Here is a 17,020-nt window from a genome sequence, read left to right on the forward strand (position 1 = left end):
AACGAAGTGCTGACCTTCACAGACACTTCTCTTTTCACTTCTTTGGTCATAAATCTCAATGTTGCGTCATTGCTCTGTATATCAAAAAGCGGTTTTAGGTATTTCCAGGTGATTGGGGAAATGCACAGCCTGCATATTAAAGTTTTGTTGTGGCTACTCTTGAATAAAGTTAGTAATTTAAAGGAGATATCTTGTTAGCTTAAGCGTGTGAGAATATGTAAACACTTTACAGTAAAAAAAAAAAAAAAACTACATTCACTCAGGTGCAAGTGCATTCTTACCCAAGGATCAATAACACTATAAAACCCAATCACACAATGCTCATGTTAGTTTTCAAGAGAGGCAAAAACATACTAATAACATCAAGGAGGCCAATGCATGCTGTTGCATGTCTGATCATGTATGTTGCTTCAGAATCTTTTCGTGGCAAAACCGAGCAGTGATTAGAAATGTTCGTTTTCAGTTAAACGTCATTTTTCTCCTTCGCTCCACAGACTTGAACGCATCAGCAAAACGTTAACTACCAACGGCAGAAAGAAAACACCAATATGGTGTTTTTTTTTTTTTTTTTTAGCCAACCGTTCTCTGTCCCATTGTTGCTCGTCACCAAAGTCAATCACAGTTCAGGAATGATGCTTTCAGATAGCGGTTACAACTGTTTCAGTTGATTTAGGCAGAGTCACCCCTTTGTAGCATCCCAGAACACAAAGCTGTGCGTGTTTACGGAAAGGTCTGACCATACACACCTCTCATAGTTAAAAAAAACTTTATTTGTTCCGCTTTTCCATGTCCTCTGAGGAGAATGGCTGAGACCCTCCACGTCTCTACTTGCAGGTGTGCACGTCGTAGACTCTCAGACACTCCTGACAGTGGACGTAGCAACACCAGTGAAAAATACAGTGGCACTTCTCCTTTCTCTTCTCAGTCCGGGTGTTGTGGCCTCGGCCACAGCACAGCAGGTCGCACCCGTCTATGCCGTGGGACGTCAGGTTGCAGATGCGATCCCGAGTACCGAAGGAACCAGTCTCGGGATTGGGATCACAAAAATTCGGCGAGCTTTCATAATAAACCAGATCGCGCTCTGTGGGGGGTTTGAAGTAGTTGTACTTGGGTCTCAACGTCTCCACCCAGCCTCGAGACTCCTTGTGTTTCTCCACCACCATTTCCGAAGCGCTGTCATACTTATCCTTCATGTAGTCACCGATAGCTCGAAAGTCAGGCTGAGACCACCAGCATGTCTTGACTTCGCAGCTCCCCGAGAGCCCGTGGCACTTGCACTTCAGAAACATGTTGTCGTTGAGAGACTGTTGGTGTAGAAAAGGAAGTGTTACTAAAATATTTGAGAGTAGTATTACCGTGGCCAAACAAGTAATCAAATTACTCTCAAGACTGACCATTCTTCCTGCCTCGTTGTTGTGGCGGTTCATTGCCGAGCGTGCATCTGGCCGATTCTCTCTCGCATCTGCAAACTCCCGGGACACCATGCTTCCAAATTCGACATCCTCGCTGCAGCCACCCCACTTCCAGCCCTCACCAGGGGGGCCCTTATGCCGTGTGTCACATCCACAGATGGTGGCTGAACCGTCAGCACAAGCACGGGTCACCGCAAAGGCGACTCCCGCTGAGGCAATAGCGTGAACAAAAGCTGACTCTCGAGTGGCTGGAAAGAGAATCACAGTGATTTGTTTATGATTCAAAAAAGACATTCAGCAGGAAAACACTGCAGTTAATAGGGAGACCAAGTGAATGGTTGGTTAACGAATTAGGCCAATTTTTGAAACAATCAGCACTGCTAACTTCTGAATATAGTAATTAAAATAAGAGGACATTTTTGGAAATTTAACTGTTGAAGCACTTGATAAAACACAGTTTTTATCAGTGTGTTTTCCTTTGGTCCACATGTACCTTTCAAAGCCGAAGACGTTTTTTAGTACATCAGAACCCCAGAATGTCATAATACTTCTTTTTTTTTAAATCTAAGCATAACTGTAAAACTTAATGTTTATTTTCCAGAATCTTATGCATTTCATTATTTAATAGGAGATTCTCACTTTTAGAATTTTACTTTTGTAGTCGTATGCCTCTTTCACAAAACAGCTCAATAATATAGCCACGTAAATGAGGCAATCTTATTGCAGCCTCTGGCCATTACAAAAATAACCAATAAAACTGGTTGAGAATGAAGCCAGCATTGCAAAACCAGTGAAGTTTTGTTGATATGAAGCGCTACACACACACACACAAAAAATGTTTGGACCTCTCCCTTTCCCATGGCATCATTGGCACATCTCTCATTTAATCAGTAATGCTGGCTTAAGCATCGCAGCTCTATCATTACCTTTCTTGACGGCTCAGAGACATAACAGGAGCAAGTTGACTTCAAGTCTTCATGCTGCCTTGATTCATTCAGAAATCACATTGAGACAGTGATGATGCATCTCAAGCCTGTCTTGAAGTGATTTATAAAAGGAGCAAGAAATAGACCTCAATAAACTGTGGCACAATTAAGAATGTTTCCTGATGTACATCAAAAACATCAGTGTTACATCTCCAGCGATCCTTAGACCCTTTCACAAAACATTTTCAAGCTGGAACTGAAGTATCTTGCATGATTTATGTGATGACCAAGGTAGCTCAGAGGGTTGAAGTCAACCTGCCTTTGTTAGGCCTCTGAGCCAGAAAGGTAGGTAGTCACAGGATTAAGTTGGCTATAGGTAAAGTGGGAGATTGAACAAGCGGTGCTTCATTCTAATGGAGTTCATGTTCACAATGCTGGCTTCTTTTGTGCAAGCATACATGGCTGTGGGACATGGCCCATGTTGAAAATGTACAGAAGGATGTGTCTTTGTCTCCATATCAAAATCTGAATCATTTTGAAAAAAAGTCCTTTTTGTTTGAACACCTTAATTGTTTATGTTAAACTGTTGTATTACTGCGTCTAAAACAAACAAAGCAGCTCCATAAATCAACCATCAGCTGCCCTGATCTCTCAAGACTGGCATTGACATGAACCACTGAAAAACTCCAGTTGGTTATAGGTCACTATCTTAAGGTAGTCTTATCTTTTGTTGTTTTTAATGTCATTACATTAGCTGACTTTACTGGTTCAGCGTCACATATTGTTGGGTTCGAGTTTATTATGTGTACAGTATGCCAATGTGTCTTGATACGTAGGTTCATTTAACCCAGACATCAATGGTCCTGTCTCTAAATAAGACCAGCAAGGTCTGTGTGTCTCTGTTTGACATAGCTAAGTGATGAGTCAGAGGGATCAGGATCTTCCACAGAGATGAGAGGAAAAGACGGGCCTGACAGACCTATACTTACGAGACTCAATTAAGCTTTTGAAAGGTTAGGAAACAGCCTCACGCCGAGGGGACAGTGCATATGCAGCTACATCATTAGTGACCAGATACAGTTTGTCTGAAAGAAGGCGTGTATGCACATTTGAAAAGCAAGATTTTTCTTGTTTGTTGTCAGCTGCTTTAACGGGATTCTTTTGCATCATGACTGAATGTGATCAAGTGTTCTTGCACAACCACAGGAAAAGACAAACAGAAGGCAGCAAAACACATTATGTGCAAGTTCAAAACAAACAAAAAAAAATACATTGAATGGAGAGATATACAGAGAAGATCAGGACTGTGTGTGCACATGCGTAGGAGTGTGTGAGAGAAGCAGTGCCTAAAGAACAAAAAGGAAAAGAAGGTAGGTGTATAAACCTGAAGGGAGCAGGAGCTCCTCCCTGACAGCAGGTTCCAACCAGTTTGAGGACTAAAGCGCATTAAAAAACTGATGCAAGTGAAAAAGGTCTAATGGTATCCTCCACCACCCGCCCACTCCTACTGCATGGAAGCAATTAGTAACATTCATAACAAATCTAAACATCTGCTCTCGCTCTTTGATGGCCACAATCTGCAATGGACGAAGTTCATCTCATTAGAAAACGTTAATTTTTTTCCTGCAAAAGAACTTTAATAACAAAACAAAACAAAAAAAATGCATATACATAACACAAGAAAACCCAGAATGCAACACCTTAAACTGACTCAAACTAAGATTCTTCATTTTCAATCTGTGATCTACAAGTGTTGTTTTGTGACTATAGTTTAAAAAGCTGTATTAGAAGAGCGTTGATGGAAAACGACAGAGGGTCAAATAAAAAAAGATCTTGTAAGGAGATTTTCAAAGTCAAAGATTTTGTGATTTTTTTTTAAATTTTTTAGAAAGATTCTCGATTTTTTAAAAATAAAAAATAAGGTCTGTTTAAAAAAGAGACAACTTAATCTTTGTACATTTAATGCAAAGATTATCGCTGATACTGTTGATGCTGATGCTGTTACACAAGAGCAACTCTTATTGACAGCGCAGATATATCACCTTTTGCTCCAGCACACAGCTTTGAGTTCATGAACTCTTCCCCCCCACACACATTTAACTCTGTCCAAATTACTTACATCAAATATACGTAATGGTACATGAGTCGCATGATGTATAAATAGCCTGACATTATATAGTAAATAAGGCCAAATCATGTTTAAGAGAGGAATTTACAGCAAAAACAAACAAAAAAAAAATCATTGAATGAAAATCACAAAATTGTCAACATCTGTTTACTTTTTAAATTAGGTGTCATTTGTATTAACATATTGTACACGCATATACAGTATATTAGTGTTCACTTTACCTGGAGGTCTCACCTTTCACATAAGTTCAACAACTTTTTTTTTTTGTTTTACGACCAATTTAGAGACACTTCTCATGGGACAATGCTTTGCCAGATCCCGGCAGGCCAAGTGGTCCCTGCAACCTGCTGGGGGGTTGAATCCCCCATTGTGCTGTCACAGTCACGCTGTGTTAGTCCCACAATAGACCCAGATATTTTATATGAAATTTGCCCCGGCTAGTGATTAGTGGGGACCAAGTTAAGTCATAGCAACAGAGAACTATGCATTGGCTGGACCCCGCTTGTCGCAGACAGGGAAATCCTATTCACATGCTTTAATAAAACAATCTAAAGGGCGTGTGAATGGGGAAAAGCACTTTTTCTCCTGCTTAATCTCGTGGTTGAGGAGATATTGTGCTCGGAGCAGCGCCCAGCGGGGAATGGGGCTAAGGTCCCCCCATCAACTCCATTTACTACACCCCTTCTTTCTTTCTTGCCCAGAGTTAATGATATACTGATGCGCCAGTTTCCCTCCCCCAGCATGATGAGACATACGTCCCATGAAAAGCTGAGACCTTTTAGCTCATCCTAAGTAGTTACACTTTCTCATCCTGCGGTCATAGGTCGTAACCCACATCTCCTGATGTCTTCCTGGTTGGCTTTGGTGGAATTTGTTGATTTAGGTTTTGTTTCCTGTGAAGCTGCTACCGACAGGAAATGGAGGAGCTAGCACAGCATGGCTCCATGTGAGTTACACAATGAGACAATCTTATTTTAGTTGAGTCATTTCAATATGGTTGTGCATATACAGAACAAAAAACAGTAGCTCCGTTAGCATTATTGTTGCAAAGCTGCAATGACTAAAAACCGGAGTGCAAATAAGCCCGTATGGTGGGTGTTCTGTGAATAACCAGAAAGTTGAAACAGCCCTGGTATCGGCTGTGTGGACACCTGCGCAGCTTTCTGTTGCCTTTCATCACGGGCAGATTCCAGCGGTGCATGTTTTGACACTTTAGTTAATGTAAATTAATGAGTGCTGACGCAGACATAGCCTGCAGGCAGGGCTCGTGATTTAGGGTGTGGCGAGTGATAGAAACTTTGAGGTTTAGAGCACATCTGCAGGGGTAGGGAAGCATGAACAAGTCCGTTTTAAGAGCAGGAGGTGCTTTTGCTCGTCACGACTGTTTGCGTGTGGTCACATTGAGCACGAGCTTGCGTTGCTAACTAAAGTTGATTTCCATAAGAAGAATCATTTAATGTTCTTCACAGAGATGAGCTGGCAGTGATCTAACTTTGAGTGACCTAAAAATGTCCTTTTTTTTTAACCACTAGCCAACAAAAAGGCAAGGGGAAACAATCTGAATAAAAGACAAACAGACAGAAATGGGGACAATGGTGACAAACACCAGCATCAATCAAATCCAATAAAATGGAAGCCCTCTTCTAATAATCCTTATCAAAGGCCTGTGAGGTCCTGAACCACCCTCCATGGCCTCTGACAAAGACACTTAATCCAGCCACTTTGACCTCTCACATTATTAAGGGCCAGAGTGACCTTAATCCAATCAAAATGATTTACTGAAGCCCAGTAGCTGCCTTCTCTCTTTCCAGTTAGTACCCCTGTAATTTAGGACTGGGAGGGGAAGCAATGGGAAATTATGTGGTGGCATTTCACAGCACAATGGGGCTGGGACTGAGGACCCCTGTCGTTAGCCACCTACTTCAGTTCAAGTCTCTTCTATCAATCGGCTCAAGAGTTTATTAAAAGCAATTGGCCTAAGTGACCTCTAAGCCCCCTCATTTGCATCACTCTTCAGAAAAAGAGGTTTAGATCTTTAACCTACGAATATAAGCTACTGTGCAACACTCAGTACCAACTTTAAAGCTCACTTCAGAAAGCAGAAATACAGAAGAGGAAACCATAAAACAAATAAATTACTTCTGTTACGAAAGATTAAAGCAGTTAAAATGTTCAATATTAGGATGGTTAGCTTAGTGCAAACACTAAACAGGTAATAGACTCGGTCTTGCTGCGTCTAAATATGACAAAAAAGTGATTTTTAAAATGTGGCTTAAAAAAAAAAGTGCATTATTTTCAAAATGGGGTTACACTGGATGTAAAAAAAAAAAGTAATTTGGTTGCTAAAAGCCTGAACAAGAAGACACAAACAAAACTAGTAATCAATAGATGTTCACCTTTAACCGATTTTAACTTTCGGAGTCAATTTATTTCAAGATAGCCGTCACAGCTAGTCAACCTAAGCAAACACAAAAGTTGTATAACTCAGTCAGTTTGACAGATATTGAGCTTAATTTAGTGTGGCAGTACCTGAGAGTTATCCACATCCAACACTTTGAGATCAGATCACTCAAGATTTCGTTAAATATCTGGCATGGAAGGTGGCGGCTGGTAATGACGACAACATCAAGCCTTTTGTTCTTTAGAGTTTTGGGGCTTATTTCATCAAATTATATCTTGGATTGTGGATTTTCCTAAAGCCGTGACTCATAATTAGACGCAGGAAAGTCAACGTGATCGGAAGGCAAAACCCGACTGCATAATGTCTTCTTGGAAGACCTCCACTGTGTGCTTCACTCAGTTATCTTGTGTTGTGTAGTTTTCAGGAAAATACAACCTCTGGGGATCCCCTCCTAAAGAAAAACAAAAACTCACTTCTCCCTAGACTTGGGCTAACTGTGTACATTATTTCAAGGCCTCTCAGAGCTTATTCAGCCTCAAGTCTATTTAAACAAGGATTTGAATCAGCATAATGAATGATGCACGCAGGGAATGCAGCTTTTCTACTGCAAATATAAGACAAAGCGAATGCAGAATAGTTAATGAGAGAGTTAATCGGCTGAGAGACGCCATAAGTCACCTTTTTTCCCCTCCTTTCTTTTTCTCTTCTTTTTTTTTGTCCGTGATTTGAAAACCAAAGACGTGTAAGAACATTTTTGCAGTGTATAACACACTCAGACACTAATTTGAGGGTACAGGGGTTAAACGCCGTCGTCAAAGCTTCTGTGCAATCTTATACGTGATCGCACACGAAAAACGATTAGTTGAAGATGAAGTTGCGTTGCCTGTTCGCTGCTTTCTTTAATCTTTTTACTTTTTGTTCGACTACTTCTGTTTATGAAAACCCAACTTAAACTTTGCTTGTCAAAGGTACTAAATAATGCTTGAGTTTTTATTTTTTCTCTCAGTGTTGTACACGTGTAAAAACTTAATCAAAGGAGAGAAAAAAGTCCACAAAAAGACAAATGTTTCAATATTATGACAATTCTGGGCAAATAAGTAAAAAAATGATTCACTGAATAGACTTATTAGGACAGGATTATTCAATTAAATTGCTCAAGGGGCTACTAAAAGCCATGAGCTCAGGGGCTGGACATCCAGCAGTTATTCTCATTAACTATGTATTTTTTTTACGGTTTAAAATCTAGTTTTATTTAAAAATGAACCCATTGGTGGGCTGAACTGAGCTCACCTGCGGGCCTGATTTGGCCCACGGGCCATCAGTTGAATAGTCCTGTACTAGGACATATTTACCAGATAAATATTACAGTTACAAATGCCTCCTTGAGTAGTTACGGTACTTGTTTTGCCTTTGAATTTTACAAACTGTTTGGGGGAAAAGAGAATATAGATTGCAACTTTGAGTTGAGCTTAACAAATCAGTCACGATACCAAAAGGGTTTGAGATCACACGCCTAAAAGCTTTAGGTATTTTTGGTAACTTATGTGCAAAAACTGCACTGAACGTAATAGTGTGTATCATTACCTTTATCTAACACTGGCCCAAAGATGGCCAAATTGTCATTTATTGTGGTGCAGTTCCAGCGTCGACCCCTGAACTGGTGCTGGCACTCCTGGATGCCGATCTTCACCCCCTCAGCCACACTGGGCATGATCTCCACGTAGTTTCGGCAGAAACGGAGCTGCTTGGGTACCAGACCCGGTATGCTGCCACAAAGGATAGGCTGAGTACCCATTGATGAGTACTGGTGGCCCACTGCTAGTGACCTAAGGGTAGAGAGGAAGTCGAAATGTCAGAGGGATTGTTAAATAACTATATGTCCTCCTCTCATCTGTCTGTGCCTTTATCTTTTGATATTACACATCTCAATGGGAGGTTAAGTTTCTTCGGTGCAGTTTAATATTATGTCTGACTTTATCTGATTGTGTGTGTTTATTTATTTATTGTATCAGATACTACCATTAGGTGCACATCCTTCATCCCTTCAGCCACCCTCTCTGAAGACACCTGGCCTTTGTGCGTATTGAAATTGCAGCCCTGCCACCGCACTGTTTCTGCTTAAGATGAAAGTCCACAATGCATCTCGAGGTCTTCATAGACCTTAAGCTGACAACTTGGAAAACTACACCTTGTTATTAACTGTCCGCACACTTAACAGGGCCGTCAGCTTAGAGGTAATAAGAGTGCAAACCCTACAATGAAACTTCAGAGAGTGTATTAAGGTTAACACAGTCCCCTCCCACTCGTCTTGATTTGTCTCTCTCTTTGAGGAAGGTGTTCTAAGAAACAAGTGCAAACTTGGTTCACTGATTATTTCTGTCTGTCTTTGTGCCTTCATTATTCTCTCTGTCTTTATTTTCTGTGTCCACTCTATTAGAATTTTCTGTACACGGCAATTATTAAAATATAGTCCATCAGTTGACGACAAACAGAGCCCACGTAAATAAACATTTATTTGTTGGGGATGGCTTCCACATCGTAAAACAATGTCCTGATTCATGCAAAAAATATAGCTCTGACTGAAAACGCTGCTGCCAGAGTCAACTGGAGTTAGTAGGAGAGATCATATCTCTCAAGTTTTAGCTTCTCTCCATTGGCTCCCTGTCAAGTCCAGAATTGAATAGGTGCCTGCCATGCATTTGCACCTCGGAAGTGTGTCTACAGTTCTATCTCCGTTAATGCGGCCCAAAACACAATGTCTACCCCCACAAAAGTTATATCAAAACGACTGGCTCGGCCCTGTGATGTGTGCTATTACTTTTATTGGCATTTCGAGTTACCATGGGACATAATTTGCAAACAAAGACGCAATATTTCACCAACTCCAGGAACTAGTTGGTGACTACCCACTTATTATTCAACACCTGAAAAGCATATCTTTTTCAATTTCAATGCGGCCCGAACCGCAATGTGGACCACCACAAAAGTTCTATCAAAACAACCGGCCCGGCTCTGGGAAGTGTGCAATTACTTTTATTGGCATTTGCAATTACCGTGGCGACATATTTTGCCAACAACGATGTCAAATTTCTCATAGGAAATGAATAGGAGAAAACTCTTCACAGAAACTGAGTAACTTTGGGAAACATTTTGGTTCAACATGCAAGGAAGGCAGTGCATTGCCTTGCAAAGCATGCATGCATCCTCCATGCAATGGATGGAAGGCACCCATTATTACCTATCACCTATTATTATTATTATTCAACATACTTCTAAGCTACAAAGCACTCAACAACCTAGCTCCATCTTATATTAGAGATCTTATTGTTCCATATTTTCCTAACAGAGCACTTTGCTCTCAGACTGCAGGCTTACTTGTGGTTCCTAGAGTTTCCAACAGCAGAATGGGAGGAAGATCTTTCAGTTATCAGGCTCCTCTCTTGTGGAACACACTTCCAGTTTCTGTCCGTGAGGTTGACATTTTAAAATTGAAGAGTTGTCATTTGATATGATTTCTATCTAAACTTGTGATTCTCGACCTGCCATTGTGTATCCGTTCCTCCTTCCTGTTCCTCTCAAACCCAGCTGGTCAAAGCAGGTGGCCGCTTGTCCTGAGCCTGGTTCTGCTAAAGGTTTCTTCCTCATGAGGGAGTTTTTCCTTTCCACTGTCGCCTTCATGCTTGCTCAAGATGAGAGTTCTGTGATGGAGTTAAACTCAATGCAGTCTCCTCCTCAAAAAATAATGTTAAATTATTATTTTTATGTATGAATGTTTCTGTTCAGTGCCCTAAGACGACTTCTGTTTTGACTTGGTGCTATATAAATAAACTGAATTGAAAATTTTAGGCACTTTTGCGTCCGTCCTAACTCACTCTGCAGCGCGACACACACACCAAACAGCAAAACAAACGATTTTGAGACAGCCCTGATCTCATCGTCATCATTTGTCCGAAAATCTTCACATTTAGTGCTTGAACATTTTGTGTGATAAAAAGAAAACAGCTTTGCATTTTTTCTTCAGGAGACATTTTTTCCACCTTAAGTGAATTTACATTTTTCTTATCTTCCAGGCACATCGCTCACAAGAAGCGTTTTCCTTTATAGATAAGTTACCAAAATCAGTGTTTTGACTCTTATATTCATAAGCAAAATAGTTTAAAAACAGAATTTCTGTTGTTACTGACAGATTCACTGCCCAGACGCTTCTCAGCCGCCCAAACCAGTCTTCATTCAAGTCGATGTCTTATGAAAACATGGACACTGGCGCGGCGACTGGTCATCCTCTGAGTGATGCGGGTACGATAACAGCTCCACAGCAGGTGGATTAGTGTTCTGAAGATCATTTAGCTCACTTTCTGCTGACCTTCTCTGTGTTGTTTAAGAACTAGTAACTAATCACCAGATTACCAGATTCCTGACAAATGCCTACAGGCAACGTTTTCATCTAAACCTCACAGATCATACTATCTTGTTGGACAAATGGCTTGACACTGAAGACTTTGCTTTGACTTGAATTTGAAATAAACAATGTATTTCAGTTCTCTTTAAATGTTACATCTCGTCATTTTTTATTACTTTTTGTTGACTTCTTGCTCAGGTTTTACATTTCCTGTCAGCCGATCTGGTTTTACCTAAAAATAAAACGACATTTAAATGAATTCATCTTGTTCCTTTTGACACTTGTTTACTCGTCCTGTGTCAGGACATGGCTCATGAGAGGCGGAGGGGCATGTTTCACCAGGGATGATTAGCAAGTTGTTGCATAAAGAACGGTGTTGTTGGATACCAGCTCCAACAACCATTTAAAGCTAACTACTGGTATTTTATGTGTTGTGTGGATTTTCGGTATTTATTGTGTGGCCTTGACTTTAATCTCCCTAATTCCTCTGGAAAAATCCATTCATCTTGCGAGAGCAGCCGTCCAACAGAGAACTTGACTTTTCTGTGGAATAAAATAAGGTGAATGTTCTGAAAATTGTTTGACGAAGAGAAAACACATATATGACAAAGTTGTTTTGTCTCCATACACCCCCTCCCCTCTAATCTGAGTGTAACTGGTGCATGTTTAATGCATATTTCAGCAAGTCCAAGCAGGGTGCCTTAGAATTAGCACTTTACTCGTGGGCCCTGAGGCCTTGGAGCTGACTTTGACATCAAGAGAGCATGTTTGGGAAAAGGAATGTGCGGCAAGCTTTCACCTCCAGGTATTTATCTTCTAAGGTGGGGTGGACTAGGTAAGGAGCTGGCGGGGTGGCGGGTGCAGCCAGACTGTGTCATGGCAGGTCGAGAAAAGACAGACGTGAACCCGTCCTCGGTGCAGATCTGTATCCCCAAAGACTACCGAGGGCACGGAGGGAGCCACGCTCGTCTGGTGGCCTCTTGAAAGAAGGTGCAGCAGCGTTCTGTCAGCAAAACATCCCAGGCTGCTTTTCACAGCAGCATTCAGATATATCTGTGTGCATGCTGTTTGCAAACTGAGAGACAATGCAGGCACATTGAGCGTAATCCAGAAGGAACCGTGTTATTTGAGTTGGGATGAGTTGCCACGAAACACAAATATTCATCAGCGGTCTTTAAACAAATAGAAGGATCAGCGTTACGTGAGGGGCTGAAAAGTGAGTGACTGTGCTACTTCTGCAGTCGCAGGTTGTTTGTATTGGATGAGAATGAGACGGCCAACATGACACCCTCCTGCTCCTGTACATGCACAGTCCACAATCAAACTGCACAAACCCTCGCAGGCTGATGTTCTGCATGCTGTTTCACCAAACCTGCCGCTTGGCTCCATACAATAGGAAGAAGCACTTATAAATGCAGGGGGTTTTCTTAGTTTTAAGGATTCACATACCGAATGTTGGAAAATAATAAGTGATGATTTGGTTATTTTATTTTCCACCTCTCGGCCCAGTGGTCTCACTGTTTTATCAGGATTTCCTTCCAGCTGAGCATGTAATTAGTTTCTCATCAGTCTGCCACCAGGGGACCTTTTAAAGGAAGTAGATTGAGATCCACCTAATTTTAAATCGTTGCCAAATATTGAATTATTCTTTAGAAAGTGGACATCTGTTGTTATTTTACTGAAAGCTGACAGGGTTGATATGATTTGAGCTAGAGCTCAGTTAAATAAAATGGAAAGTGTGGAAAATGTGTGTTATTTTGTGCTTATTATTAGACTCACACTATTTTTCATTTATTTTCATCAGTGCACAAGAAGCAGCAGCAAACTCCTTTTGGTAACAACTTAAATGAGCATTTATTCCACACAAGTTTGCTCATTTATGAATGTTTGAATGACTAAACTTGAAATTGGCCACAAATTACATCAAATTCACTTGTATTTTTTTCTATTTCTGTAAATTAATGAATACAAAAGCAACTTTCTGAGATGTTAAAATTAAAATAAGCCGATCCTGTTTTTTTTTTTTTTTTTTTTTTTTGTCAAATCTTGAAATTAAATCAAAACGAAGTGGACTGATCACCACAGAACCTGCAGGCTTCTCGGTGCCATATTGACGCGCCCCCCCCCCATCAAAACACGCACAGTGACCCACGCGTGGACACGTGCGTGCTCACATAAACACAGTCTGCACCTGCTGTTCTCTGAAAACGATTTCTAGTTAAAATGAGGTCGCTGTAAATGTCCCCAACGTTCAAAAGTAGGAATCCAAACTAAAATAAAGCGCATTTTGGTCATTTTGCGCCGCTTTCTGCGCAGTTTTCCTGCTCTGTTTCATATCATCAGATAGGAATAATCACATTAATAACAAAACAGCTCTTCTTGTGTTAAAGAAGCTGAATATTTTTTTTTTCTTTTTCTTTAAAGAGCAGGGGTGCCATAAACCAACTTGGAACGAGAAGAAGCGCACTTAACTGCGCCAACATTTAATCAGGTTGTCCGAAATGGAAATAAAAAACTTACCACCAGATGGGATAACTTGCCATGACGTGCGTGAGCCCACAGAGCAGCAGGAAACATCCAAGGTGCATCATCCTGAAAGTTTCGCAGCACCTCTGCAGCAGGACGCAAACATGCGCGCTCATCAGCGCCAAAAAAACACACAAAAAGGCTTTATAAGATGCAGGATGTTTGTCTCTATCTCAGCCGGAAAGACTAGACCTATCTGTCTCCAGTTGTCGTGGAAGAACTCAGGAGCCAAATATTAAAAAGTCAAAAGCAGCTTGCCTTTTCTCCCCCTCTTTAAGACCCAATCAGCAGGTATTGCCAAAGGGGGGAACCTCTCTGCTCCTTCTGCTGTCAGTCAGCTCGAGCCCACAGATCATTTTCAGATGGCTTTCATTCACATTTGCTCGCATTTGCATGCAAGTGTGTGCGTGTGCGGGCGCGCGCGCGTGATATATATAATGTTTTTTAAAGGAGCGAGGGAGGGTCCAGGGGATTTTAAATGTCGGAACCCCCGTGGGTTGCGTAGCTATAACAACCTGTCCGGATTTCACTCCCTGGCTTGAAGCTGCTAAAATGCAGAAATAAATATGTGTGAATTGCTGGGGGACCTTTATTAGTGTCCCCTGTCCTCTAATTGCGCCTGTTTGCATGTAAAATGAGGCTTTTTTTTTTTTTTAAATCCTCCCTTTTTAAAAAACAAAAGGTTCCCCCCAACTCCAGAAACATCCTCTGTTTTTAATAAAACTGTAGGAAACAACACATTCTGATGCTTTAAAGACTATATCATTTTATCAGAAAAAAAAAAATTCTTACATTAAACGCATCAAATTGATGCAAAAACGTCCGTTTTAAAGGTGAAACGTGAACGCATCATGGACAATCAGCTGTTTGCTTGTTTACTCCAACAACAAAACTTCGGCTGCAGCGCAGACATGAAATAAAACGTCTGTTTTTAATCTGTCAAGAACTTGTTGGAAGCTGGACTTTCCTTCATGTTTTATTGTTATTATATTAAAATAAACGTCTCATTAAGCCACATAAAGAGACTGTTGCAGGTTGCAAAGCAACACAAATACAATTTCCATAAACCTTTTATAGCTTGAACAAAATTTAAAATGTTTATTTTCATGAAGAAAAAAAAAAGATCAAATGAGAAGCTATAATTATATAAAGCATTAACCCTGAGTAAGGTTTTGACTTGTTTTCTGTGCTGGACACCATTTGAATAAAACTACTTTTCTTAATAAAAATAAAAAAAAATACACCCTGGAATTCTGTGTTCAAATAAATTATTAATAACAAAATGCATATTAGATTTATTAAACTAGTTTAGGTTGATTTCCCAGGTCTGAACCAGAACCGGCCTTATTAGTTAGATTTATAATGATTTTTCTTGTTAATTTGTCTCCATGCTGCAGACTCAGCAGTGTTTGATGCTCTCCAGTCAAATAATCTGTTTCTTTACATCTCCACTGAAGCTCTCCTGGTTTCTTATTTCCAACTGGTCTTAAAATGATAAACCTGACTTGTCTGGACAAGGCCAAACCTGTCGAGGCCCACTGATGTTCAAAACCTCTCCACAGGAGGAGTGAAGGCATGAGATTAGCGCCATCAAGTGGGAAAAAACCTTCAAGTTGGTCTGTGAATCAGGCATTTTCATTTTACATGTACACATGTCCTGCAGTCTAACATACCGTACTTGTCGCCGTACACATCGCACTGCTGTATGAGTCACATCAGTGCAAATATGTCTAATAAAGTGGAAAAAAACCCCATAAATATGTCAATTTGCCATATAAGTCACATCTATTATGCATCACCGCTGACAACCTGGAAATATGGGCAGGTGTTGTGCCAAAAATCAAAAGGCTACCAAATGGCAGTCGCGGGAGCGTGCACGGAAGGACTTTAACAAGAATTTAACAAGATTAACACTTAAAAACAATTATTTGTTTGCTCGAAATTATAGCAAAGGTGTGTCTCACTTGAATTTTTCCTTAATAAATGCACTTTGATGGTCAGATCAGCTGCATTTCACCTGGGCGGCGCAGTGAAATGCAGCTGATCTGATGTTTGCTCCAGGAGTTCCAAAGCCAGACAAAAGTGGCTCTGTATGGCAAGCCAAGTGTCTCATTAATAGCCACTTGTACATATTAATGAAACATTTGGCTTGCCATAGAGGTCGTGGGCCCTCTAGTGGCTGAAAATGGAAGTGTTCAATATTTTACATGTCAGAATGAATGAAATCGTCAGATCTCAGCCACAAATTGGGTTATAAATATGGGGCGGGGGAACATAAATACGTTGCTTTGTTGCATAAGTTGCAGGCATACTAATTTATGCAAAACATGCGATTATACAGCGAAAAATACAATACTTCTCTCCCACTCCAGATTTCCTCATGTAATACCACACCTCCTCCCTCAGCACCCTGTCATATGCTTTTTCTAAATCCACAAAGACACAATGGAGTTCTTTCTGACCCTCTCTGTACTTCATCAGCATCCTCAAAATAAAGATGGCATCCGCGGTGCTCTTTCTTGGCATGAAATACTGCTGCTCACAAATAATCATCTAAGTCTTCCCCAACTCTCCCCCTCTTGTTCTTAAAAATGGGCACCAGCACACTTCTCCTCCATTCTTAGAAAATGTTCTCACTCTTAAAAATTCCATTGAATAATTGAGTCAAAAGACTCCTACACATTTCCATAACTCAGCTGGAAATAACTTGTTGGAACAAAACAGCTCCAATCAGGTTTTATGTAAATTCCCTTCAAGCCACGTTGCAAACTTGTTTATGCGCAGCACACAATTATAGCCCTGCTTCAGAAGTTCTCTTGAAATCATTATATAATCAATTTAAAACAACTTTGCATTAATGCTATTTTTACTTTACTTGGCCAAACCTCTTCTTTCACAGACTTCTACATTAATGGCTCTTTGTTATGAATTCATTAGGGTTGCTCCCTAACTGACAGTAAAAGTTAAGCTTAATCCATTCATCCATTAGCTTTTACCCACTTCTTCCATTTTGGGTCATGGGGGTCACTGGTGCCCATGTCCAGCAATCATTGTGCGAGGGGCGAGGGACACCCTGGACGGGTCTCCAGTCCATCACAGGGACACATAGAGACAAACGAGACAAACAACCATTTACTCTCTCACTCACACCTAGGGACAATTTAGAATGACCAATCAGCCCAACATGCATGTTTTTGGTCTGTGGAAGGAAACTGGAGTACCCGGAGA

At 40.7% G+C, this 17,020-nt stretch overlaps 1 protein-coding gene across 1 annotated transcript; it reads right to left on the reverse strand.

Annotated features, from left to right (window-relative positions):
* Positions 1 to 730: 730 nt before the first annotated feature.
* wnt3a (wingless-type MMTV integration site family, member 3A) lies at positions 731 to 13,908 on the reverse strand. Its single transcript, XM_037681765.1, has 4 exons — positions 13,787 to 13,908; positions 8,452 to 8,693; positions 1,395 to 1,660; positions 731 to 1,304 (listed from the first exon to the last, which is right to left on the reverse strand). The coding sequence occupies exons 1-4, from the start codon at positions 13,906 to 13,908 to the stop codon at positions 825 to 827; spliced, it is 1,110 nt and encodes a 369-aa protein (XP_037537693.1). The 3' UTR covers positions 731 to 824.
* Positions 13,909 to 17,020: the final 3,112 nt, after the last annotated feature.

The sequence above is a fragment of the Nematolebias whitei genome, chromosome 9, assembly GCF_014905685.2.
Source record: "Nematolebias whitei isolate Nwh7 chromosome 9, NemWhi1, whole genome shotgun sequence".
Lineage (NCBI taxonomy): Eukaryota > Metazoa > Chordata > Actinopteri > Cyprinodontiformes > Rivulidae > Nematolebias > Nematolebias whitei.

Coding starts and splice junctions, on each gene's coding strand:
- wnt3a (XM_037681765.1), bottom strand. CDS start 13,908: ATGAGCGCGCATGTTTGCGTCCTGCTGCAGAGGTGCTGCGAAACTTTC. Junction 8,694..13,786: donor GCAAGTTATCCCATCTGGTG/GTAAGTTTTTTA, acceptor CTCTACCCTTAG/GTCACTAGCAGTGGGCCACC. Junction 1,661..8,451: donor TGGGCCAGTGTTAGATAAAG/GTAATGATACAC, acceptor TTCTCTTTCCAG/CCACTCGAGAGTCAGCTTTT.